Source organism: Cynocephalus volans, chromosome 6 (assembly GCF_027409185.1).
Source record: "Cynocephalus volans isolate mCynVol1 chromosome 6, mCynVol1.pri, whole genome shotgun sequence".
NCBI classification, from domain to species: Eukaryota; Metazoa; Chordata; class Mammalia; order Dermoptera; family Cynocephalidae; genus Cynocephalus; species Cynocephalus volans.
In genome coordinates, this window is record NC_084465.1 from 90,945,083 (window position 1) to 90,972,265 (window position 27,183).

Sequence of the window (27,183 nt, forward strand, 5' to 3'; positions counted from 1 at the left end):
TAAAGCCTACATGGTAGAGTGGTACCATTTAGTAAAACTATTGCAAACACCTACACAGAAAGGAATGACCAGGGGAGTGCTGCTTGCAGAGGGCTCACTGTGGGTACTGCAGAGCATTAAAATAAAGCCATTGAGGTTTACGCACTCACATATACACACCCACTCCCCTCAGACCTTACTAATCACTTAAAACTTATTTTAGTTTAGCAGCTGCCATGTTACCTTAAGGCTTTGATTCTCATACTATGTTGCCAAAACATATTTGGTCCATAGCATGAAATAAATTGATACAGATTCATTTATGTTTAAACAATAAAAATAATAAAATGACAATAGTAACTCGGTAGAACCTATTGATGACTAAACACTAAATGATTTGAGGACAGACTTGGTATTTCTCAAATTGTATCTCCTGAGGCACATTTCTTTTACTGGCATATCTCAGTGGATTTCAAATTAGATGGATCATATTCCTCTAAACATACCGTCCACATCATGAAAGCTCTGTAAGACAGAGTAACTATGTCAAGAGGAAATATGGCTGAACTTTGCCTCCAAGCACCAACATCATAGTATATCTAAGGTATTCGCTGCAGCTCATATGCAAAATGTAACGATAATTAAGATCAGGTAGCCAATGTCGATATTAAACACAATTGCTAAAGTATTAGTAGTATGGGACTGAATTTATGGGGAAAGTCAGTGTTTTGGTGGACCAGGGTTTGGGAAGGAGTTGTGACTGTGGTAGAAAACTTTGTCCTCAAGCTTATGTGCATGGGTTTGGGCAATCTCTTTCCTCATTTTGGTTACTAATGAATCTTTTAAAATCTTCAGCAGTAACACTTCTAGTCTTGACCACTGCTATTGGTTGGGCATTGATCTGATTATTATCATTAATTATTATTTTCAGACGTAGACCATAAATGTGTATATATGAAACTTTCCTATTCTACTGTTATGTAATCATAGTGTTGGCTAGCAAAAATGGCATTCTTTCGTTACATTAGCAACTAGAGCTCTTAAGTGGTATCCAAGCAAGACTCACCTTACTCAAATAAGGTAATAATTTATATTTTATAATTTTATAAATAGGGAGTAATTAATATTAAGGAGAAGTTCCAGTAACGCTTTCCCACAAAACCTCCCCTACCTCTAAACACACATGCTTAGACACAGCCCTTTGTCCAGAATTTGAAAATGTCTCAACAGGCCCTGTAACTGATCAATAAGACACAGGACTGAGGGAGATGAAGACTGATATTTATACCCCTCTTGTGAAGGAGGGTACATTGAGGCATGAAGCAATTAAATGATCTGGCAATGGTCAAGCAGATGAGGGCCACAGAGACAGAGAAGTTCCAGAAAAGCTTTTGAAAAAATTTACTAGAAAAACAAAGCATGTTTAATTAACGGATAACCCAGTTACTCTACTGTTCATTCTATCATGGATCAAAGTCATTTTCTCAGCTTTAAAGTCACCTTTTATTTTGAGACTTAGAAGTAAATTGCCAGTATTCATAGTGGGGAGGAGTGATGCTCTGTTACCCATGATGGTAAAATCAAATGAAACATTAGATATGAGAAGTTACCTTCGTTGCTCATGACTCCTCAGACAAGGGCAAGCACAAAGACCCCAAAGATATTTGTGACTTTTTCTTCTTCTAAATATAATATAGTAAAAGAGTTTAAATGATATGCTTTATACAGGAAAGCTATAAGATTATGCTAATAACTATATCTATCAATGAGTGACTGGTGGGAAGTCCTTGCCAGTGGAGAGTGAGAAAGGCATTGCTCCATGAAAATTGTATGCTCATGAGTAGTGGTTTGAAGAAGGTTTACATTTTAAAATTTATTTCATTTTGTTTTTTAATATCTGACTGACTGTGTTATCTAAGCAAGTCTTTTCACTTGGTGCTTCAGAAAAGTGAAAGTATGCATGTTTTCCCAAAGAATATACATCAAATGTGTTAGTGTTTGGGGTGGAAGGTGTAACGACATACAAAGTAGAACTGGTTTTGGTTGAAAGACAATGATGCTTCCTTCAGACAAAGGGTGACTATTCCATGACTCCAAGCAGAGCTCCCCTTTTAGGGGCAAAGGTTTGGGAGTCCTTCTGGAATCACCTACAGGCAGTATTATAAAAAAGTAAATTGCTTCATGTGCTCTGAATTAAAGCAGTAAGTTTTAATTCACTAATAGAGACATGTAACATTAACAGCACATGTAACTTATAAAAATTCAGCTCTAAAATGCGGGAAAAAATGAGAATCTGATTTAGAAAACTATCTATATTGTGTAACCTAAATTTGCATAGTACCTCCTATGATTTTTTAAAAATTATGTTACTGTGTATATTGGTAACCATAAATCTACACTACTTTTTTTGGCTTTTAGAAGGATTTGCAAAGGTAATTTTAACTACACTCAATTTTTGCCTAATGAACGAACCTTAGAACTGAACCGCTACATAAAAAGAGACTACAGTATAATTTAACATATGTCTGATTACAATGTTAGGCTTTTCTCCTTGAAAGCTGCCTTATCCTGAAGAATTTATCTCGATTGGACGGGTAGCAGCTTTAATCTAATGTTAATTTCAAATCAGTTTATAAACCCAAATTAACAAAATATCCAAGGTAATTTCTTTTTTCATTTTCTGTTTACCCCTGCAAATTTGGAAAATTTTGTTGAGACATCATTGCATGCCTGAAACTAAAGGAAATTTAAGACCATGGTTTACCACCACAGTCATGTGGTTCACTGGTCCCAGGGCTACTTTTGCATGCCTTGGAAATACTGAAGCTTGCTGGGGTGATCATGGGTGTATCATTGGACGTGTTGCTCAGGGTTAACCCTCACACTGACGATTGCCTAGTGACTGCTCCGTTTTGCTGTCCTAAGTAGCCAACACCAAAAGTTTCCAGTGGGACTGAAGAAGGATTGGTGTGCACTTTGCCTCAGGATCTTCCTGCGCAAGTGGGGTCTTAACTGTTAGGTGGTTTTCCATAAGCAGGATTTCTGCTGGCGATAGCCCCATGGCAGTTTTCTTCAAATTATGGTTCATATGCACTCAAGAAAGTACAATAGGAGCCAAGACTGGGGGAGCCTAAGGAACTTCAGCACAGCAGGACCTGTGTTCACCCATGTTAATGTCTAATTTGGGAATTAGTGTAGAAAGTGCGCTCCGAGTGATTGCCTTTCTCTTGTTTCTCAGGTGGAAGTAGGAGATATTCATGGATTTCTGTTTTCCTTTCTCCCTCTCCCTCTGACCTTTTAGATTTATGAGGAATCCAAGATGAATTTGGAGCAGGAGAGGCCATTTGTGTGCAGTGCCCCAGGCTGCTCCCAGGTGAGTGTGTGGATCCTCGTGCTCTGTCATGCCACGCAGCAAAGGCACCTACCTCCCCACGGGGATGCAGCTGTTGCCTGGCAGCAATGACGCCCTGGGCTTTACTTCTTTACCAATATACTGTCAAAGTTCCCTTTTCCATTATCATTGTGATCATTGTCAACTTCATCACTGGTATTATATTCTGTTTTGAATAGTTCAAATGACCTTCTTCACATCCCCTGAAATATAACAGTATTGGATATTTCCATGCATAACTCTGCCCTGGAAACAAACCAGACACATCCTGCCCACTGGACATGCAGGGCTGTCATTTCAGAAAGGGGGAAGGAAGGTGTCTACTTTTACAAGAGCCACTTGAATACTGGCTAGGCCTCTGGATTACTGGTGAAATAGCTCAACATCATAGGTTGAATTCTATTTTGTTTTGTTTTCCCAGTAGAGTAAAAGAAATCTCCTGTGGCTCTTCTAGAACTTATAGTTTTCCCATGTATCTAACTTTAAGAGGGGAGTTGTCCTGCTCTGTTGGATTAAATATCTCTCAGCCTCTGATGGCTTCCATCAAGTGGAATTAGTGTGGGGATTAGATGAGATACTGCCTGTAGAGTGTTTAGAATAGGACCTGCACATAATAAGTTCTCAATTAACATTCACTGTTGTTACACTATTGCTGCTGTTGCTGCTGCTGCTACTACTATTGTACTGGAACCTATCTGTTTGAAACAAACTAGAAACATCCATCAGCTAAAATCATAGTATTGCATTTTACCTTTGAAACTTGATGGTAATTTTTTTTGTACTGTTGACCCTTTGAGTATCTCCACATTCCAGTCATTGGAAAATGACCACACATGTTTGCTCTCGTCAAGATCTTCATTTTATGGCATATAGGACAAGTTTACCATTCAGCATAGGCATCTTTCCAATGTGGGCAATTACACTCTTTTTCTGGACTGCTCAGGAGTTTCAAGGGAATCAAGCCCCACTCTTCTGCCTGTTTATGTGGTGGGGCTGGAGTCAGATAAGAGGTGGTGCTCATTGAGGACTCTCCTTGTATATCTCCCTGGAGAGTTTGTGGAGGATTTGGGAGCCTTCCGAGGAAAGAAGCCACAGGAACACAAGACATTGTTGCTGGTGTTGTCAGCCTCTGACTGAGCAACCAGGCCTTTGCGCAGGTGTTGCAAGTTTCACCAAAGGCTTTTGTGTCAATGTTTATTTACAATCTATAAATAAGAAAAGCAGTAGAAAAAATTATTTTGAAGCAAACTGACTTTGGAGGTCATTTTGAAGAAGAAAACACTAAGAAAACACAGATAGGCTGAAAAGTAACTGGGAAAAATCCTGCTGGACCAGAACTCTCCATTGTCAATGCAGAATATATCTTACTAAGTTACTGAGGTAACTAAATTAAAACTAAGAATCTAGCTAAGATAAAACTGATTTCCAATCAGTTTCTTTAAAGAGAAGTCTCAATGGAAATCAGATAATTTGAGCAGTTTGCCTTGCTTTGGCTGTAAAAGTGTGACATTTTTATTCAGTTCAAGTCACTCAACACACTTTTGGGGAGCTTTATCTGCACCAGGCACTCTGGTTGCCCCTGTGAAACAGGAGAGCACAAGACATGTGTGTTCCTGTCCTTACAGAGCTTCTAGTGTAAGTATCGAATCCATAACCACATGATCAGTTAATCAATTAATTCATCAATTGCAATTTTTCCATGAAGGAAGATCATAGGCCACCTTGAAGAGTATAATAGGGTTATTTCTTTACTTGGGAGAGGTAAATAGAGGTTTCTCTAAGAAGGGCATTTAATGGAATGAGATCGTGAGGAGACCCAGCAAAGGCAAAAGGGGATTCAGGGTGAGTTAGGATTCCCAGCAAGGTCTGGGGTTGGGAATGACAGTACAGGAGACCATTTCAAGGAAGGGATTGTTAGTCATATGTAATATTTAGATAAGTCAGAGAGAAGAGAGCTGCCCATAAGTCATCGGACTCTACAGTGAAATTTCCCAAGCTTGGCACCATTAACAGTTGGGGCTGGATAATTCTTTGTTGTGTGGCTCTCCTGTGCATTGTAGAATATTTAGCAGCATACCCAGCCTCTACCACTAGATCCCAGTAGCACACTGCAGTTGTGACAACCAAAAATGTTTCCAGACATTGCTAAATGTCCCCTGGGAGGCAAAATTGCCCCTAGTTGAGAATGACTGCGCTTTTCTTTGCATTTTGATTTTGGCCTCATATCTTTATGGATCCCTTTTCTTTTTAGGTCGCTTACTTCTGATTGATGCTCTCCCACTCTATTTTATGTATCTTTTCTCCTCATTGGAATCAGGCAGGGTATAAATAAATAAATAAATGTCACAGACGTGTGGTCACTGGTGTCAGACGCTGCTGGAGCTGGGATAGTCAGAGGACTGAGCGGAGGCTGTTGGATTTGGCAGTTAGGTGCTCGCTGGCGACCTATGAGAGGGGAGTAGGGGTGGAGGCCAGATTGCCAGGGATTAACGAGCGGGTGGGTGGTGAGGAAGCGGAGGTGGCAAGCATAGAGGACTCTTTCAAGAGCACCAGGCAGTGACGGGAAGCAGAATGACATAACGGTAGCCTGAGATGGAAGCAGCTTTTTTAAAATTAAAGGATAGCCAAGCTGGATTTAGTTGAGGGCAAAAAACCAGTGAGAGGGAAGGACTGAGCTTACTGCTTGCAGGACGGATCCCTGGAGGAGAAGGTGTAGAGCATCCTGTGGAGGGAGCGGGGGAGCTAGTTGCTCTGAGACAGGAGGGCATGGAAAGAGAATCAATGAAGTCACATGCAAATTCTGAGTGGAGGCAGTAATAAAGGTTGAAGGGGGCCCATTCTGAATGACCTTGAACTTCTCGGTGAAGGAGCAGGTCATTTCCTAGACAAGGTTGAATGGACTGAGGAAAAGGTTGGACAGACGGGAACCGAGGATTTATAAAGTTTCTTGATTTCAAGGTACAACTCCAAGCTTCCCCGCCCTTCAAATGTGAATGCAAAGATGCATCTGAAGCTCAATGTCTCCATTTATTGTGGAAGTATCTTTTTTCTTGACAAGCTGTTATAACAATATGTACATCTTCTATTTGAAGAGGCGTTAGAATTAAGAAAATTTCATAGTCACCCAGTAGTCTCAAGGGTCTCCTAGTGGATCTCAGTCCAGTCAATTGTGATCATGGAATTTACTTTAGGAATGTCCCATAGCTTAGGAACCCACATGGAGGAGAAAGAATGGCTGGGAATTGGAAAGGTGAGTATCAGTGCTTGCACTGTGTCAGGGGCCATGGAAGAAAATTTTTTCCCTTTTTTCCTCATTGGAAAGAAACCTGATCTATTAGGAACTACCTAAAATACCTGGGAGATGTTTTATATTGCAGATCTTTAAACATTACCTTTGTCTCAAGGAATAAGCTTCTTTTGCTCCTCTTAATTTCACAGAGCCCGACGTTAATTTCGCTCTTCCTTTGCCCTTTGTATTAACCATGTTTTAAGTTCCAGGGGCCTCTCTCAGCTCTACATCTGTTGCCGATTGTACATTTTAGTTATTTACAATTTGCCGCAATTTTCCTACCTAATTAAAAAAAAATCACAGATGTCCTATATTGTCTCATTTGGAAGGTAATTATAATTCATATAAGGTATTATGAAAATTATTATTATTTAAAAAGTATTCTGCTTGATATCCTACTTTAAGCTATTATATTACGGAGTCAAAAGTGGCTTATAGATATGAAATGAAGTATATATTACCATGTTGTTTTGATATGTATATATGAGGGAACTTCAAAAAGTTCATGGAAAAATAGAATTAAAAGATAATACAGATCTTTCCATGACATTTATGAAGATCATATATATATATATATATATATATATCACAGAAAATTATGTAAGGCTTTTGACAGAAAGACTAGGAAATTTAACTCCTGTCTCTAAGTCACATCTGGTAATGTCACATATTTGATGCAGTCATTATACGGTGTTATAAAAAACCAAGAGAATAGATGACCAAGCAGCCAAAAACCACATGTCATATAAAGCAAACTTCTATGTACACAGAAATCTGGTTTAATCGCCATGCTTAGTGAATTCTATGTTCTCCAATTGATATGATACAAATGACAAATTAGTGATATTTATGCAGAGAACAACTTTTAGAATATTCCACAGGATTCAGCCCAGTGAATCCCCTCATTCTCATGAACACACGTTCATACTATTTGCAGAAAAGATTTCTACCATACTACCCAAAGGTAAATGAAATGTATTGACTATCATGAGGAACTAGGAAGCTCTGAAAGATTTTCTAAATTGTTAGAGATGTGGAAATGTTCAGAATTTGTTATCTTTTGTTTTATTTTCATTTGACTTTAATAAAGCAGATGCTCTGCTAAGTTTGGTTATTATAAACATACCAACCTGAGTCAGGATAGGCTAGGATCTCTTACAATAACAAATTACCCCAAAGCTTCAATGGCTTAGAACAACAAAGGCTTATTTCTATTACCCAAAGTCACATTTCTGTTGTAGATTAGCAGGAAGCTCTTCATAATCCTTTAGAATTCATAATCAGTGATTTAGGATGATTGAGGGGCCACTATTTCCAACACTGAGAGTTGCCATGCTAAAAAGAAGTGGAGGGGGAGCACCAGAGGGTCTTACACCAGGAATTAAATGCTCGCCTCTGGTGACATGTCACTTCCACTCATTACTCAGTGGGCAGAACTAGTCACATGGCTCCACCCGAACACGACAGGGCTGGAAAATCCAGTCCCACCATGTGACCAGAAGTCAGACAGCATAAAATATTTGGGAGCGGCATTTTTGACAACCATATTTGTCAAAACAACCAATTTTCATTCCCTAAAAATTAAAAATATAGTGTTGGTTTACTGTACTGTACAGAGTGTAGAATACTAAAAATAGTTTGTCACGTTACTATAAAATCATCTGTATAATTATAAAAAATCAGGTAATGGGTGGGCAAAGTCTTCATAAACAGCAACATGCTATACAAATGTCACCATGTAGATTTATAGATATATATGTCAAATAATTAAGCATGGCATATAATTCTTTCCCAAAGTCTGACATGAATCAAGATTCTTTCCCTATGTCATGCATTTCTCCTACTTTTGGTTAATCTATGGATAATGTCTAGCATACTTAGCATGCCTTAGACTGAATTTTACACTATAATGTAAAACAGTAACTACTGTAGAAAAATTTCAAGTGGTTTTGCAAAATTCCTGCTACTCATGTCTACATCCACTTCCTATTTTAGATATGGTTTTCTCATATGTAAAAAGAAATGGGAAATTTTAAATTTTCTCATGCTTCCGTTATTCATTATTCTTTGTGACCATAATTACTCATTCATTTAAATACTCTTATTTTTTTAAAGAAGCTGGCTAACATTAGGTAGCCGTTAGGGCACAGCATATTTTTGATGTATATGTTATTTAAATACCTTCAATAGTGTTCATTTACCTCTTCCTGTTTTATCTTTTAACTAAACACAGAGTTTAAAGTCTAACCTCAGATGCAAATCTCCCGTTCCTAAAGAAATATATAGTTTACTTTAAATATACATTTTACACTATATATAGTTGGTTATATCCAGGGACTATCTAAGAAATAGACTTTTTTATAAAAGTTCCCAGGTGTGTTAGTTCATTTCTGTTGCTTATAGCAGAATACCTGAAACTGGGTAATTTATAATAGAATGAAATTTATTACTTACAGTTTCCTAGGCTGGGAAGTCCAAAGTGCAGGGAACACATCTGGTGAGGGCCTTCTTGGTGGGAACTCTGTATAGGGTCCCATGGTGACCAGGGTATCACATGGCGAGAATGGGCTGAGCAAGAGCAAGTAAACCTTCTCATTCGCTCTACTTATAAAGCTATCAGGACCACATCCATGAGCACCCATTAAACCATCAACTCATTATTCCATGAATGGATCAATCCATTCATTAGTGTGCACTGGCCATCCCTATACAGGATCTGAACCCACGGCCTCGGTGCTAATAGCACCGCACTCTCCCGAGTGAGCCACGGGGCCGGCCCCCAGTCTCCTCTTAAAGGCCCCATCTTTCAAGGACGGTAATTGGATTTTCCACTCTCTTAATACAGTTACAATGGGAGTCAAATTTCCAATACGTGAACTTTTGGGAGACACTTTTAAACCATAGCTCCAAGGAAGGTATGGAGTTTCGAGAATGATAGAAGGCAAAGATCACCTACTTATTAGTAGTACTCAGACAGATTTTTCTGCAATATAGTTAACCCCTTTGGTAAACTGTAATGGAAATTATGATGCACATATTTGGGTGTAATTCAAAGGAACATCCCAGAGCATTTGCTTGCACAAAAATATTTGTAATTTTACTTACTCATGCTTTCACACTTTTTCAAAACTGATTTTTTGTTTTGCCTGTCATGTTTGCAATGCCAAATAATTCTTTTTCTCTGTGATAGCAAATACATATTACAAAACTGAATGGCTCTTCCTCCCTTTTTTCTATTTGTCTAACAGCGCTTCCCAACAGAGGACCATCTAATGATTCATAGGCACAAGCATGAGATGACTCTGAAGTTTCCCTCAATAAAAACAGACAATATGTTATCAGGTAAGCAGCCATCAGGCAAAGAAGCTCTGGGTGATCAGAACAGTTCCATGTGAGATACTTATTCTCATTTTGATAGGCTGATTCCCACTGGCAAATTCTGCATCTTAAAAATACAAGTTTCTAAGGTATAGCAGAAGCATAATCAGCTAATGTAGCGTTCACTCAAATAATTGAAGAGCTGTGGCTTCTCATTTTGTGGAATGTGAAATATTTATTACCATGAAACTTGGCTCCATATTAGTCTTTTAAAAAATCACATATCTGTAAGCACTCAGCAACAAAATATTAATTGAACATCTATAATGCACACTGTACTGTTCTGAGTGCCATGGGAGATGCAAAGAATGATGTGCTTCCTGTCCTTGAGGACATGACAATATGTCATGCATATGAAAACTTAGCTGAAATAAAGGATCATCCATGATACATATCAAATAAGTATTGTGAGAAAAAAAGCTAAGCTGCTCTCTTTCTGGACTAAGGTAGTCAGTGAATCCTTTCTTAGGAAACAGTACTTACCTCAGAAGAGGGAGATTAAATGAGATAATGCGTGGAAACATAGCAAGTGCTCAGCAAATGTGAGCAGAAATAAGTAATAATAATAATTAATCCATTAACTAATTGCCATTTCTTCCCATTTTGAGAGGTACTGTGGTAAATTAGAAAGAGTGCAGGGATAGGAGTCAGGAAACTGGACTACCTCGTGTATTAGTCAGGGTTCTCCAGAGAGACAGAATCAATAGGATATGTTATAATTATATGAGAGAGATTTATTAGGGGAATTAGCTCACGTGATTGTGAAGAAAAGTCCCATGATAAGCTGTTTGTAAACTGCATGCTGGTAGTGTAGCTCAGTCCAAGTCTGAAGGCCTCAAAGCAAGGGAAGCTGATAATGTCCTTGGTGTAAGTCCTGGAACCTCAAAGCTGAAGAGTCTCAAACTCTAATGTCCATGGACATGAGAGTAGAGCATCTCCTGGTTCCAGCAGATAGAGAGTGATTCACCTTTTTTCTCTGTCTTTTGTTCTCTCTGGACCCCCAGTGGATTGGATGGTTCCTGCCCATACTGAAGGTGGGTCTTTCCCACCCAGGCCACTCAGACTCTCATACTAATCTCTGCTGGAAACACCCTCATGTACACACCTAAAAAGATAGCTTTACCAGGTTTCTCAACATCCCCTCAGCTAACCAAGTTGACACCTAGAATTAACCTTCACACCTGGCCATGACCTTGGGCCAGTTATTGAAACTTTGGGGGCCTGTTTCTTTTCCCATAAAATGGGAATGATTATACTGGCCCAACTTCTTTCACAAGTTTATTGTGAAGATCCAATGTAAGAATGCAGGGGAAAGGGTTTCATAAACTCTAGCAGGTAGTCAAATAATTTCTTGTTACACTTCTTAGGCTAGAAATAGTTCACCTGAACCATTGTCTCTCTGGCATCATGAAAGAGATAATACACCTATGATCATGCTTTAATTGATACCACAAGAGAAGCCAACTGCCCTGGCAGGCCTGGCTCATGTAATTTAGCCTTTCAGTGGCACTTTGATTTTATAAGTATTTTATTATCATGATTATTAACAAATCCTCTAAGAGTTTTATCAGAAGGTTATTACACCCATCTATCACTGATAGAGGAGAAAGGGCACAAGGAGATGGAGCAGCTTTCCTGGGCTCCCCCAGCAGGGCGAAGACAAGGCCCCGATCCCACAATTGTAACCCACAGACCTGCCCTTGGCTGGTGCATTGTCAGCTTGGTCAGTTTGTACACATGATCAAAGACTCCTGGTGTCAGAGTCATCCACACATCTTCACAGCAATCAGTGAGCCAGCGACTCACTGATAGTGCAGATGTGCTTGGTCTGGAAGACTCCAAGTTCAAAGGCAGCCTCTGCCCTCCTCTCCGCTCCCACTTACCACCTCTCTCTCAGCCTGTTTGTTTGTTTGGTTTTTCTTTTTCTTTTTTTTTTTTTGAATGAGCTGGCTTTTCAGAAACTGTTTTGTCTTTTCTTAAGTCTATAAACAGAAAAGCAGAAAATCAAATTTGTAAGAATTATAAAAGCCTAGACGGGTTAGGAAGGACTGCTTGTTCTCTTGTTTTTTATCATGTATTATGTTTTATCACGTTATGCATAATGTAACTTTATGGTTCAGTGATGAACATATATATGCAAATAGCAAGGCTGTACACTTGTAATTCCCAATATTTAAATTCATAAGTTTTCGCTTTATTTTTCTCAAATTGCATCCGTAAAAATTGGATGTCTGGTGGTAGGAGAGAGGGAGGTGAGTACGAGGATACTTCAAAAAGTTTGTGGAAAATAGTATGAAAAGATAATACAAATCTTGCCACAATCTTTTTGAAGACCCCTCGTTTTAGGGAGTGTAGAGATGTAACTACTGTGATGGTAAATGACAGCACGGGGTCTTTCAGCCAGGCTGCTGGGTGGCCCTTCAGGGATCCCCATCAGAAGGTCTGAAAAAAAGGAACTGAAGCATCCTTCTATATATTGCCTAAAACAGCGTTTTGATTATTTTTTTGCAGCTTTTCAATTCTTCTTACCAGATTCTTATTAGTTTGAGGCTGTAGCTACCAATCATTGGTAGTGCCAGGTAGAAAATTATTGGGAGAAAAATAACTCTAATTTTTATTATGTCAAACTTGGAATGAGAAAATAAAGGGAGAAATAAACATGAGAAAAAATGGCACAAATAATATATTGGCTTTTTTTTTTTTTTTTGCTTTCTCATGTTTTATATTGAAGTTGGTACGAGGCCATTTAATACTCCCAGAGAAATTAGTGCTAAATTTTAAAGCTTGCTACCCACTTTGCATGGGTAGTCTCATAGAATTTTGTAGTTTCATAGAATTGTAGTCTCATAGAATTTTCTTGCTGGAAGGGAATACAGAGCTAACAGTCCAATTCCTTTTCTTTTCACTTAGGAGACTGAAGTCCATGATGTGTAACATACCAATGTTGTCCACACTGAATTATAATAGGCCATCTATTGGGTATTTTTACTTTGCTATTTTTTTCCCTAGGAAATACTTCAATGTGTATTTCAAACCTCGTTTTCCATAATGATAATTTTAGCATGTTAGATTGTGATTATACATATGACTGAAGATTTTACTTGTCTGTTTCTTGATTTATTTCAATTTGAATTCACCAAAAGCTTTAGAATCTATATGTTCATTAAAATATTATTTACCTTAAGACTATTCTGTGGCCTGTCATGAAGGTGAATGATTTCATATGGCTTTAAATGTAACAATAGGAATAAAAATAGTATATATCAAATCTTAAATCAACAAACATCAGGACAAAAATTTTCAAGTCCCTTTTGGACCATTTTTTTCAAGTGATATTCAAATGCACAAAATTTCATTTCAGATAAGTTGGGGCTTGACATATATGAAGAAGATAAAACATGGTATGTATTTACATGACTAACTTCAGGGTATCTGGCTAACCTACATTTTGGAAAATCACTTCATCCTTCATTAGTCACAAATATTGTAATTCAGAAAGGTGTTAAAATGCCACAGATATATTCTTCAAGAATAAGTTTCCAAAGGATTGAAAGATCTGGAATAAGTTCATAGCTCTGCTGTGAGGTTTATTTTATTTAGGCCAAGTAGAGTTTACTACTGAAAAATGATTGTAAATGATCTTTGAGATGCCACAAGGTAGGGCAGTAAAAGAGACAGTCATGATGTTTTATTAAAATGAGTCTGGTCTTCTGGAGAGATAGTCAACATAAATCCCTTATTCTAAAGGGACAGAGTGGGGACATGAATGGGGACAAGATGGTGATGGCTTCTGAGAGCAAGGACTTACACAACCCTTTCTGCCTTGGTCCTCCCATCCTTATTTGGTCCACGTGGCACGTGAGTCCTGATACGGTGATGGACACGAGCCTTTCTCTTCAGCCGTTCTTCTCATTGATGAAAGATAATTTCATGATGAGGGGAGGTTTTTAAGTGCCAAGTTTGAAATGAGAATCTGTAGAGGACAGTGTACTTCCACATGTAGGTTTCTAAATTGCCAACTATTACATGACATAAAGTCTGTTTGGTTTGAAAATCATGGTCAAATTTCAGAATAGAGGTAAAAAGAATGTTGCTTGGGGCTATTTTAATGGTATTGGGGCATCCAGGAATTCCCAAATATTGCCCTGTTCATTACTTTTTTTATAGGGTTCCCAGGTTCTGTATAGGGGAAAAAACAAACAAACAAAAAAGCCAAAACGGGACTCAAAGTGCAACTTTATTTTTGCTGAACAAGCAAATAATATTCCAATGAGAATTTTGATTGGGGAAAAAAAACATTAAACTCAGAACACATGGCTCCTCCTCCTCTTTCCTTCTTCCCCTCCATAAATCTTGGGACCAACAAGTTCCTGTGGAAAGAAAGTGAGACAGGACCGTCCTCCGAGACAGAGCTGTGTGTGCATCTGTGTCCACCCATGTGCTCGTGTGTGTGCATGTGTGCTCACCCATGTGCTCGTGTGTGTGTGCATGTGTGCTCACCCATGTGCTCGTGTGTGTGTGCATGCGTGCTCACCCATGTGCTCGTGTGTGTGTGCATGCGTGCTCACCCATGTGCTCGTGTGTGTGTGCATGCGTGCTCACCCATGTGCTCGTGTGTGTGTGCATGCGTGCTCACCCATGCGCTCATGTGCGAGTGTGTGGGGATCTGCGTGTGATCTAGAAGGTCATAGATTATGCTGCATGGAGGGGAAGATGAAGTTCAAGAGTGTTGTGGGCCTTTTCCAAAAGGTATAACCCCATCAACATCTCAGGTGGGAAGCCTGGGAAAGAGACACACGGTACCATGCCTCTAAAAACCTCCTAATCCCACCACCAAATGTCATGGCCCAGTTAATGTCACAGGCAAACGGTCTATGCTTGGAGGGAAGTTGGAACAGGCACCAGTCGAGGTGTGGGAAGAGGGACTGAAGTTGCCCCTCCACTAGCATTTATCACTCACTTAACAAACATTTATTGAGTGTCTACAAGGATTCTACTATGCTGGATATGCTGTCCTGAACGACGCAGATGAGGTCCCTCTTCTCCTGGAACTGACAACACTCTAGTAGGGTGTGGAGAAGAGAAATAATAAATAACAACAACCCCCTCCCCCAGCTAAGTAGACAAGAAAATATCAGTTAGTGACAAGTGCAATGATGAAGATAAAACATGACTATGTGACAGCAAGTGGCCAGCAGGCAGCCTAAGGGTGGGAGGTCAGGAAACGTGTCTCAGCATTTGAGCCAAGACCTGATGTTCAGTACTACAGGCTTAGGGGTCCCTTTTCCCTGACTGCTGAATGTGGTGGGACTGGACATGGTTAGACCACAAGACTAGATGTGGGACCACTGGCTGTATTTGAACTGACACACAGAAGAGAGGCAAGAGAGATTGGCTTCAACATTCCATCTTCCTTACCCTGTTCTCAGCACTCACCATCTGATACAGAGCCTCTAACGCAAATGACGAGATAGTCCTTCAGAACCTAGTTGTGTCCCTAGATTAGGTCTAGAATCAGAGCCCACTTCTAGTTCCAGGCTCTGAACATAATTCTCACCATGGAGAAAGCAAGAATGTGCTTCAATGAAGAAGAACATTTGTCTGTAAGAGGCTAGCCATGATAACTCAAACAATCACAGAACCCAAACCCATTGCTCTTGGCTCTTTGCTACAAACCCCACATAATAATCCATGGGAATTTAAAGGGGGAATCCAGAGGGAAGATAACGTACCTCACTCCAAATTCTTTTTAGAATGAGCAGAGATATAAAAGAAAAAGCAAAAAGCCAAGGGAATAAATAAATAAGTAAATCTCACACACACGTGCACACACGCATACGTGTATGCACACACGGCCCACAATTACTTCCTCTTCTTGGCAATTCCATTGATAGTAAAGGCATGTAGTAACTTCCCACCACGTAAATTAATTGGATCTTTATGGAACAGAGGGTGGTGGAACGGGCTTGCACCAGAGGACAGCATGATTATAACAGCAGCTGCTGTGTATTGCCTTATCTCATGCCTGTAATTGTGCCCTGGGATTTACATACATTATGTCCTTTCGTTCTTTCCACTTTTTTTCATATGAGGAAACAAGATCAAGAAGATAAGTAGTTTGTCCAAAGTCTCTATCTGTCATTTTCTTACTATATGTCTAGATGTGGTGAGCTACGCATACTGAGAACACGTTTGGTCTTAGATGTATGTTTGGATATAAATCTGTGAACTGATTTTTCTTGTATTATTGGCTTATCTCTTCAATAGTCAGCAAATGGAGAAAATAGTCAAAAGTTTTTAGAAGATTTTATTAACGCACTAGCATTGCAAGAAACAAAGAGTTGTGTTTAAAATAAGATTTTCTTGTCCATTGTGACAAAGAGAATGTAAGTGGCTACTGGCATTGATAGGAGTTGTCACATTCTCATCCATGCTTCTAGCTGGACAAGCAAAATAGAATTTTGAATAATTCACTTGAATACTTTAGTGGCCTTGCTCTGCAGTATTCTTCTATGTATGAAAAGCTGGCTCACAGTCTCTTCCATCTGGAAACCAGTCCTTTTGAGAAAGAGTATAGGAGAACTCAGGGACTGAGTAGAAACATTAAACTTTAGCTTCCACTATTCAGGGCAGTTTTTGATAATAAAATCCCCTTGATCCCTTAGTTCACTCAGCCGGCAGAGACATGATCTCTCAGTGTTAATGTTGATAAGCCTTCTTATCAGCACAGCCTCTCCAGAGAAAATTGAAGTTGTGGCTTGATTGCTGTTGGAACACTTGGCATAGCCCATGGCTGATTGTGAGGAAGTGTGGAATATACACCTGTTTGATTTAAATCTAAATCTAAGTCTCCTGGAGCCAGTGGGGCATGTGTTGTAAGAGCATCTTCTCATTGACTCATACGAAGTCGTAAGGGCATCTGAGCCACTGGTTCTCTGTCTTGGCAATAAATGGATTCCAGCATGCGATTCAACAGTGTGAGAGGGTGTTCCATCTCTCCACTGACCTGGATCACACCAGCCAGGATGATTTGAAGCATTCCACAGCTGTCGTTTAAAAACCAGATTTGCCTTGGCCTGTCCCATGGTAGCACTGCCTCTTGTGATGGATGTGTGGAGATAGTAATGCCAGTGTTACTGAGAGGATCCCTTGGCTCCTATTGTACATTCATACTCAATAAGAGGCTCATTAATTGCAAAGAAGAAGCCTGTCTAAAATTCCATGGAATTCTGTGAGTTGTTACTGATTATTGCTCTTATAAAGGATTATGTATTTTAAAACTCATTTAACGTAAACTCTTTTAATTTGGACTTTATTAAAATTCAGATAGAGACTAAGAAGATTTCATAGAAAGGATTGGCTGAAAAATTCATGAGCTATAATTCCAATACTTTTCTCTATTGATTTGAGGGGCCCTCTTGAGGAATTCCATTAAGCCACAATTTGTTGGCTGAACTCGAGTCATGCAAATAATAAAAATGCATTGCCTTTTAAGAAAATACCTTGTAATTAGAATGGTCACTAATTCCAACTAACCTTTGTTTTAACTGGTCTGAATTAGTGAGGCTTTTATAGTAGTATTAGCTACTACAATTTAATATCAAATGATGTAAAATTTTGTGGTTCGTTAGTAATACTATAGTTGAGAATTCAGACCAATAGGAAAGAAAATGTTGCTTATTAGTAAGTTAGCATTCTTCTCGGTATATAATGGGCCCTCTGCTTTTCCTTTTTTTTTTTTTAATTGATGGTTTGTCACCTTGCCTTTTTTATCATTGAGGAGAATGAAATATAGACAAACATATAACTCAAATGCAGCTCAGCCACCAAGTAAGGTAGTGACCTATTATTAAGTGTAGAGCAGACTGAACACTTTTTAAAAGAAGAATCAGGTTTCAAAATTTAGCTTTGTGCTTGTCATTTAGTTTTACATTGGAATAATCATACTTGCTGGGGTGGAAGCATTTGATGCTAGGCAGACTGAAGGGAAACTTTGAGAGTTGCTTTTTTGGAAAAAAAAAAGTTTTAGCCATATATTCGTTGTCTGCCCAGCTGAAAATGTGGTACGAAATTCGCTATCATATAACTGATAGGTGAATTCCTAAATCATAAGGCCAAGTTTGTAGCACTCTTCTGTGTAGAAACACAAGTAGGGTCTCAGCATGGCAAGTGTCCTTTACCTAGGTATTTACAGAGGCAATGATTACATTAAAAGGTGCTCCTTTTTTCAGGAAACAGACCCAGGAAGGAAACTAGATATTGAAATATTACAAACTTGGTTAAGGAATTTTTTTGCCACCTTTGGTGTCAACCTTTCTTGTCTGATTGATGAAGAAATCCCTGAGAACAAGTGAGATGGTAGGAGAGGTGGTTAAGATTTTCTCCTTGCACCTGCCCCCAGGGTTTGGGTCTCCTGGGAACCTGATGTGTTATTTGCAAACTCACTGCTTCAGATTTACAAAAGTAATAACAACCAAAAAAGTTTTAACTCAGATAAAATTCAAACTCAGAAGTTATTAACTTTTAGTTTGGCTTGAGACTTCTCATTTGGATGGTCCTCACTGAAGTGAATGCATTAAAAGAAAGGTGAGCAGAAGACTTTGATCATCTCACCTCAGTTCCTGTTGAAAACAATTCCTCTGAGTCCTGGGAGTGCTACCTATCGCTGCTGAATGAACACAACAGAGATATCCACCAACATGGCATCAGCCATTAGGATTCAGGATACAGAAATTGCTGGTGCTATAGCTGACTGGTGCACATACTTGGCACCAAATAAAATATGACTTACAAGAATTTTAATTTATGGCCATGGATATTACACACTAACTTCGGGTCTAATTTCAGCAGGTATAGTTATTTGACAAGGTATTCATGGGGCTGAGAAACTCTGCCTCTTTTATTTAAGCAGCTGATAGATTTAGTTGTCCCCTTTTTGAACATTTGCACATTTCCTGGCTTACTTGGAACTAGTACCATGTGAGATCAAAGACAACTAGAGACTCTGTATTAATTCTAATAAATGTTAAAACAAAAGTTAAGCTCCATCTTCTGGTTCCTGTTGAAACTGGAAAGAATAGCTCATTCACAAAAAGAAAATGAATTAAAAATTAGAAACAGTGTGTCTTATCTATTCCAAATGTGGATGTAGGTGTCTACTTTGCCTTTCTCTAACTATATCATACAGCCAAGAAAATCACATTTGGTAACAGCCCTGGAGCCTTCTTCTGGCCTTTTGCTCTGGAGTGGAGGGGGTGGCTGTCTTCGCTGTCCATGGCTCCCCTTGTCCCATAGCATGTTTCCGTGTTGCCGAAGAGGCCTTGACGATGTGCAGCATCATGACCATCCTGTGCAATCCTCCTGCAGCCTTCTGTGTTCGTGTCCATAGGTGTGTGCCAGAATCCCTGAGTTCAATCTCATGACCATCTCGTGACCTCATCTCAGAGTTCAGGAGTCTTGTGGAGGCTCTAGGATGACTGTTCTCTCTATCTCAGATCATGGCTCTGAACTTCGAAATCTCCAACCAAGAAGCATATAGGAATAAAAGGAAAATTAAAACCTTACAAACTCAATTGCTACTGATGACAAGTGGTCTAATATTTCAGTTCTTTTTTCTTGCATAGTACATTTTTTAATGGGTTATGAATATTCATGAAATACAAAGCTGATTGTCACCACTCGTGCCCAAGATGTGACGGCCAGATCCATACTGCCAGCATGCCCATTACTACAAATTGTGATTATACCCCATGTCCTCCACCCAATTATCCCTGGCCATCCCCCTTTCCCCACTCCACTTTATATCCCTTGGTATGTTCTCTCACTCTGCAAGTCCAATGCACCACTGTGGTCTTTCTTTCCTTCCTTCTATTTCTCTTTGCTCCCACTTATGAGTAAGTACATGTGGTATTTATCCCTCTGTGCTTTGCTTATTTCACTCAACATAAGTTTCTCCAAGCTCATCCATGTTGTTGCAAATGGCAGAATTTCATTCTTTGTTATGGCAGAGTAGTAGTCCATGGTGTATATATGCCACATTTTCCTTATCTAATCTTCCATTGATGGACATTTAGTTTGGCTATTGTAAACAGAGCTGCGATGAACATGGGAGTTCAGGTATCCCTTCAACATGATGATTTCCATTCCTTTGAGTATATATTCAGAAGTGGGATTGCTGGATCATATGGAAGATCAATTTGTATTTGTTTGAGAAACCTCCATACTGTTTTCCATAGTGGTTGCACTAATTTACAGTCCCACCAACAGTTTAGGAGTGTTCCCTTCTCTCCACACCCTTGCCAGCATTTGTTATTCTCCATCTTTTTGATTATAGCCAGTCTAACTGGGGTGAGATGATATCTCAATATGGTTTTAATTTGCATTTCCCTGATGACGAGTGATGTTGAGCATTTTTTCATGTACCTGTTGGCCATTTGTATGTCTTCCTTTGGAAAATGTCTATTCAGCTCCTTTGCCCATTTTTTAATTGGGTTATTTGTGGTTTTTTTACTGTGTAATTGCTTGTATATTATGGGTATTAATCCCTTATCGAATGCATAGTTAGCAAAAATTTTCTCCCACTCTGTACGTTGTCATTTCACTCTGTTGATTGTTTCGTTTGCTGTGCAGAAGCTTTTTAGTTTGATATAGTCCTATTTGTTTATTTTTTCTTTTGTTGCCTGTGCTTTCAAGCTCATGTTCATAAAGTCTGTGCCCAGACCTAATTCCTGAAGTGTTTCACATATATTTTCCCTTAGTAATTTTATAGTTTCAGGTCTTATACTTAAGTCTTTAATCCATTTTGAGTTGATTTTAGTATATGGTGAGAGACGCATGTCTAGTTTCATTCTCCTGCATATGGATATCCAATTTCCCCAGCACCACTTATTGAAGAGGCAGTCTTTAATGTATTGTTTTCTTAGGTTTTTCAATCACAAAAATGTTCCTTTAAGAAAGTAGTCAGTAGGATTGTGATATAGTTCTGTCGTATGAGGGATATAAATGATTCCAAGATATTTCAAAAGAACCAAGGGTTGTTAGGATTATCAATTACCAATAAAATTATACAACTCAATTTTCAAATCAGGCCTGAGGCAATTTCAAATATCTCAGTTTCCTTCACTGAGAAAAAAAAAAACAACTAATATGGTTGGCCTGAAAATTAATGAGATAGTATATGCAAAGCACTTAGGACCATCCTGGCATGAAGGGAGCACTCAATAGATGGAAGCATTTGTGTGCACACGCACACACATACACACAGCCCTTTATTTCAGCCCTCGGATCCTGTCTGTTTATACCTTCTGATCAGAAAGGTCCTTTATCTGTATAGCCAGCCCTTACCTCTGACCTTATTACTCTTGTCTAACTTCCAGCTGTTACTGATGTTCCCATGTGACTGTCCTTTAATAGCCATATATTTCTTTGGCTTATGAATGGTGACTTTTGAAGCTCACCATTATGGTAGTAATTTTAGGATTTATAGAATCATAAAACTTTAGACCTTTATTTGAAAGATGAGGAATATGAAGTCCAGAGAATGTGGGCAACTTCCTCCCAATCACTATTTTCAAATCTAGATTTCTGGGTAGTCAAAATTGTCTTTTACACACAGAACAGAGCCCTTTGGACCTGGGAGGGCAACGTACTGGATTTAGATCAAAAAGGGATCATGTCTGAAAGTTAAGAGAGGACTTAATAGTGATAAGGTGATTACAAATTGTGTGCAAGGAAGCTTGTTTCTTCATTTCTAAAACAATATCCACCCTAGTTACCTCATAGAATCATGTGAGACCTAGATTCTTGACAGTGTGGGTGAAAATGTTTGTAAGTTGCAAAATTCTGAATAAATATTAATTTTGTCTTCTATAAACACACAAGAGTTGCATGTATATATTGGATCCATAAGTGTATGTGTGTGCTTCTTAATAAATTACTCAATGTGTTAATAAAGCCATTTTAAACAAAACCCAACCTTTCACTTATCTCTGATCTGTAATGCCCAATTTATGATCATCTGTGGTAGGCTCCCTGTGGACTGTAAGGAGAGCTCAGTATCTTGGAGGTCAGGCTAAGAATGGGGAAGAATGCAGATGGAAATTTTGCTGCATTAGAATCCAAGTCAACAAGTTAGATGCTGAAAGTCCCTTGCCCATGAGGAATCAAGAGATGTTGCCTCTGAAGAGATGATTAGGTGGGGATATCAAGTCATTTTCTGCTTCATAGATGTTAAGATATCCTTTAAATCTCAATAGATAGTTTATTGATTTACTGGGTTAACTACTGTCTGTATGACTTAGAAAAGTACATATAATTTTATACTTAATAGTTTCTTGTAATATAGGAATTTAAAAAGAGAGTGCAGGAATGGCAAATTTGTTTCAACTTGCAGGCCCTCTTCAGATGACTGCCAATGACAGCTTGCAGAACTATTCAGAAAAAGACTTAGAGACTGAGTGTAGGTCAAGCTGGACAAGAGCCATGATCAACCTTGCAGTGTCTGCCGTAGGCTCAGGTGGGAATAATACACCTGGGAGACCTGAAACAAGCCCTTAATCACACTGGGCCTCAGTTTTCCTCATTTGCAAAAAAATAAAAATAAAAAATGACCATGACTAGACTTCCTTCCATGGTCCTTTCTGGTTTTTACATCTTCTGTTTCTGAGAAAAAGCAATGTACACAGTTTTATTTAGGTCAACTCAAGTTTACCTTCACTAAGGAAGATTACTGTCCCTAATGACTACAAAGGTGTAATTCTACTCTCCCTATCTTCTAGGATCTTCTAAGATCTAGAGTCTAGAGAACGTGTGTGCAAATACTTTGTAAACTGCAGAAGTTGCATAAATATTAAGCCACAAGTAGTGGCTTTAGTTCCTCCAATTTTCTAAGTAGTAAGCTCTTTAGAAACTCAAGAATATGAAAGAAATTCTTTTCCTTTTAAAGAGCATTCTCAGAACATTCTTTTGGCTATGGCAAAGGAAAACAAAATTAATAATGATCTTTTTAGAAGATGGAAGCTGAATGTGTTTGACTTGGAACCTTTTATCATCCTTCTACGACTTTCAGAATGAGAGATAGAATTGCTAAATTTTCTTTCTTCATTAAGAAAAAGGAATTAACATACTTGTTTCTTTTTGTTTGATATAAAAATTTATAAAATCTTTTTCTTTCCAGCCCCCTAAGTCAGGCTTAACATTGGTTCAGAAAATTTTTTGGCCTAATTTTAGCTAAGTCATTTTCTTCCAATTTAAAAGAAAAACAAAAAAAAAGGTCATTTCACATGTTGTGATTGTGCATTCAAATCATGTGGACTCCAGCCAAGTCAAGGGCAAGATCTCCTGAAGCCATCCCAAGGGAGGTTTGGAAAGCCCTCCCCAACTGCAGCCTTCTCGCCATTGTATTCCTGCTTTGGAATTTATGATTCTATTTTCTTGCATATTGTCATTTGATTTAAAGAGCTGGGAGATTGTGGATGGCTAGTAGTATCTTAATTAAGTAGTAGGAATCTTAATTAAGGTGCGGGGAGGGGATTAGTGAACTTAGCTCATGCTTGCCACTGGCTTTTGAGGAAAAGAGCCATTTATGATCACTCTGTCTCTGTTTTCAGATCAGACTCCAACCCCAACGCGATTCCTGAAAAACTGTGAGGAAGTGGGCCTCTTCAACGAGCTGGACTGCTCCCTGGAGCACGAGTTCAGGAAGGCTCAGGAAGAGGAGAGCAGCAAGCGGGTAGGTTTGCTAGCATGGATGCTTGGAGAGGTGCCTCTCTAACACTTGCCAGAAACTTCCATGTAGAAACTATGTGGCACTGCAGATTGTGTCGATGTGGCCTTGACATGGTATTTTACTCATTTGCGAGTGTTTATCTAATGTTAAAACAAAACAAAACAAACCCGGATGAATGCCTGTTCGTGGTAGAGTCCAAAGCTAGATAAATCATGGGAAAAACAGGGATCTGAAATATGAAATTCAAGCAAAAAAAAAAAAAAACAACAACCCCAAAACACTAAGTTACTTCATTCTTGAACCAGAGTCAAATAAACGCAGCCTTTTTCTATTCTCAACCAGTTGTTCGACTTTGCTAAGAATTTAATAGCAAGCCTTACGTGGGCGGTGAGTGCAGAAGACAAGAGCCAAAGGATGAGGGAACGAGAATAATCATAGCAGTAGGAGAGGGAATTTCATCTGATTTTGGCCCAGGTTGTGACTGTCTGTTTTCCATAAGCTTCCTGGTCTTTCTCCACCAGATTCATAATTATTTCTTGGTCATCTACCTGGTCATATTGTTGAACATCTGTTGTTGCTGAGACAAATAGGTTAACTACAAATGCGGATCATTTTTTCTTGAAAGTATAGAAAATTCACTTTATAAAATTCTTCAGAATATCTTCGGTTTTTATTGTAATGTGCTGGAACTTTAAAATCACGTTACAAGATTAAGGAAAGGAGATGAGGTCACAAGTAAATGTGATAAGAATGCTTTTTAGTATTTTTTCATTGTTATTATAGAGCGTTATCAAATGCCCACAATATACTAAACAACAAATTAGACACAGTCCATAAAGAGAGACTTCAGATGTGAAAGATGATTGACAGGAAGGAACAGCGAGGTAGTAATGAATTCTGAAGTTTCGGCTGTTCCATCCAAAGAATAAATTTTAAAAGTCTCTGCTGTTTCTCTAAGTGTTTCAAAGCCTTTGAATCTTCCTCTATGTGAAATTATAATAATCCCCCTGCAGCAGGTTTTTCATGTCACATTCTCACATCATAATAGTCAAGAGCTTGTATTCAGTCTGTACTGTTGTAGGAAAAATCCCGAAAACAGGTGACACTTCCAAGAAGAGTATAAAATCTCAATCAACTCATTTTATTTATTTACAATTAATTTGACATTTATACTTGATGCCCTCCCTTTCAAATTATATAAAGTGCCTTTTTTCCTTTTTTAAGCAAATACTATTGTAGTGGATTTAATAATGTCCCCCCAAAACTCATTGAAGCTTGAATTGTGTTCCCAAGTTTTATGTATTAGAAACTTAGCCCCACTGTGACTATTAAGAGGGTGGGAAATCCTATTATGGTAATTGAAAGGTGGGGCCTTGAAGAGGTGATTGGGTGGGTTGTAGGACCATGCAGTAGTGAATGGATTAAAAATGGTGGCCAGGGGTGTGGTTCTGAGGGCTTTAAAAGAAGAGGAGAGTCTGTCTCTCTCTTGCTCTCTCTACTTCCACCGTCTTGCAATGCGAGACCCCTGGGTCACTGTTGCCACCACCAGATGGACTTTGGACTTCCCAGCCTCAGAAACTGTAAGCAATAAATGTCATTTTTCTTTATAAATCACCGAGTTTAGCGTATTTTGTTATAAGCAACAAAAATGGACTAATACAACTATATAGCAATTATTATTTGCCAGGCAAATAATAAGGTTCTGAGCACTTTAAAAAATTAATTTAAGAAAAATAGAAGACATTTATATATATTTCACTGCAATAGAAATAGTTTTTACAAAACATGAAAATACCAAGGGAGATTAAGAAAGTCTTGTGTAGTAAATGTCCCCTGGTTGAGGAGTAAGTTCAGTCCTTTTGGTAGATGTGCATAACTAGAAGACTGTTTGAGGGACTGAGTTTATTTGTCCCTCAGGATAGTCAAAGCTTGCATCTTAGGTGAAACTGAACTGTAAGAAAGATGTGTACTTGGTCCGAGTTGTCTTCGTTTTGATAGAATGTTTTAATTGAAGCGTATGCCCTTGATTTCCCTAAAGACATTTTACCAGGAACCGTCTCATGAAGCCCATGGTAGGGGTGTGGTTTTAGGTATTCTCCACTACATTATTCATGATTTCCTATATGAAGCCTATGTGAGGAAATTCTTGCAGAGCTGAATTCCAGGAAGAGGTTTGCTTCCCCTGAGGAACTGAAATATTTTCTCCTCTTGGACATGAGAATCATGTAACTGGTTCTGTTTCTCTTTTCGCTTTGACTGCTAGGTTAACACAAAGCCAAGTTTACTGCTTGACTTTGAGAACTCTTTAGAACACTGTGATGAGAGTATTTTACTTCCCCCCCTAGGCTGGACTTTCAGTTCTATTTTATATTTTCTCTGGTCCTCATTTTTAATGTAAAAAAATATTTTCATGCTGTACATGTTTTATGAGGTGCTTTACATTCCTTGTGGGTTGAGAAAGAGTATAAATAGTTGAATTTTTAAAATTAAAATTATTAGGCCAGCAAAATTGTGAAAGAGGATGCTTGCAGCTGTAGAAATATATATTTTCTTTTAAAAATGTTGCTCATAGCCATGTGATGATTTCACACTGGCTGTGTGGGTGGGGGATCCTGCAGCCTGCCTCCCCCATGGTTTGGAGCCAGCCTCTCAGGACACCACCGTCTTCTGCCCTGGCCTCACTTGCACGCACTGGAGGCTGAACAACATTCAGGCTGTTGAGGCTTCCCCTTCCTTTACCTTGTTCAAAGGAGAGGGGCCCGATCCAGCCTTGGGTGGCCATGGCTACATAAGAGGACATCCTTTTGAGGCCAAAAGCATGGTGACTCACCAGCAGCAAAACAAGCTGTGTTTGTTGGTGGCTTCTGCCCCAGCTTTTCTTCAGAAATCATGGGGCCAGGAAATGAGGAGTAGGAGGAATGCTCCCTACTCTGACTGTTACTTTTACCTACCCCTTTGACCACATTTCTCCAGCTGTCAACATCCTTGGGACACTGCCAATCCCAGCTCCTACTTCATTCATTCTTTCACTGCTTAAAAAGCAGAAACCTAAGTCCTTATTCAGTGCCTACTTTATCACTCTTGAGTGTTGTGTCCTCCTTTTCCTTTTACTCTACATTCAGATGATTATTTCTTTTTAATCCTACATCTCCAACTCTCTTCTGATTCCTTTTTCTCTGCGTCTTTTTTATAAATGTTTGCATTGGTTTCCTCAGCAAGTTTTAGTGAAGTGCAAGATGGATTACTTTATCTGGAGAATTTGGTTAAAAAAAGGTTCTTGCTTAAACTTTCTAAGTACTTTATACAAAAATATTGGAAAGATTGGGCTGGTTCTGCCATCCACCTTTAAGTTTCTAGCTGCAACTAGGTCTGGAAAATTCTGTTAAAAGAGCAAATAGAGAATTGACACTTGCTTAGTCC

General features: G+C 38.8%; 1 protein-coding gene across 4 annotated transcripts in view; it reads left to right on the forward strand.

The window, feature by feature from the left end:
- Positions 1-27,183, forward strand: part of CREB5 (cAMP responsive element binding protein 5) — a 388,746-nt gene that overhangs the window by 67,079 nt on the left and 294,484 nt on the right. For all 4 annotated transcript variants that reach the window (XM_063100059.1, XM_063100058.1, XM_063100060.1 and 1 more), the window contains exons 2-4: positions 3,281-3,352; positions 9,908-10,001; positions 23,645-23,766. In XM_063100059.1, coding sequence (XP_062956129.1) covers positions 3,299-3,352; positions 9,908-10,001; positions 23,645-23,766 — 270 coding nt within the window. In that variant the 5' untranslated portion in view covers positions 3,281-3,298. The remainder of the gene's footprint in view (positions 1-3,280; positions 3,353-9,907; positions 10,002-23,644; positions 23,767-27,183) is intronic.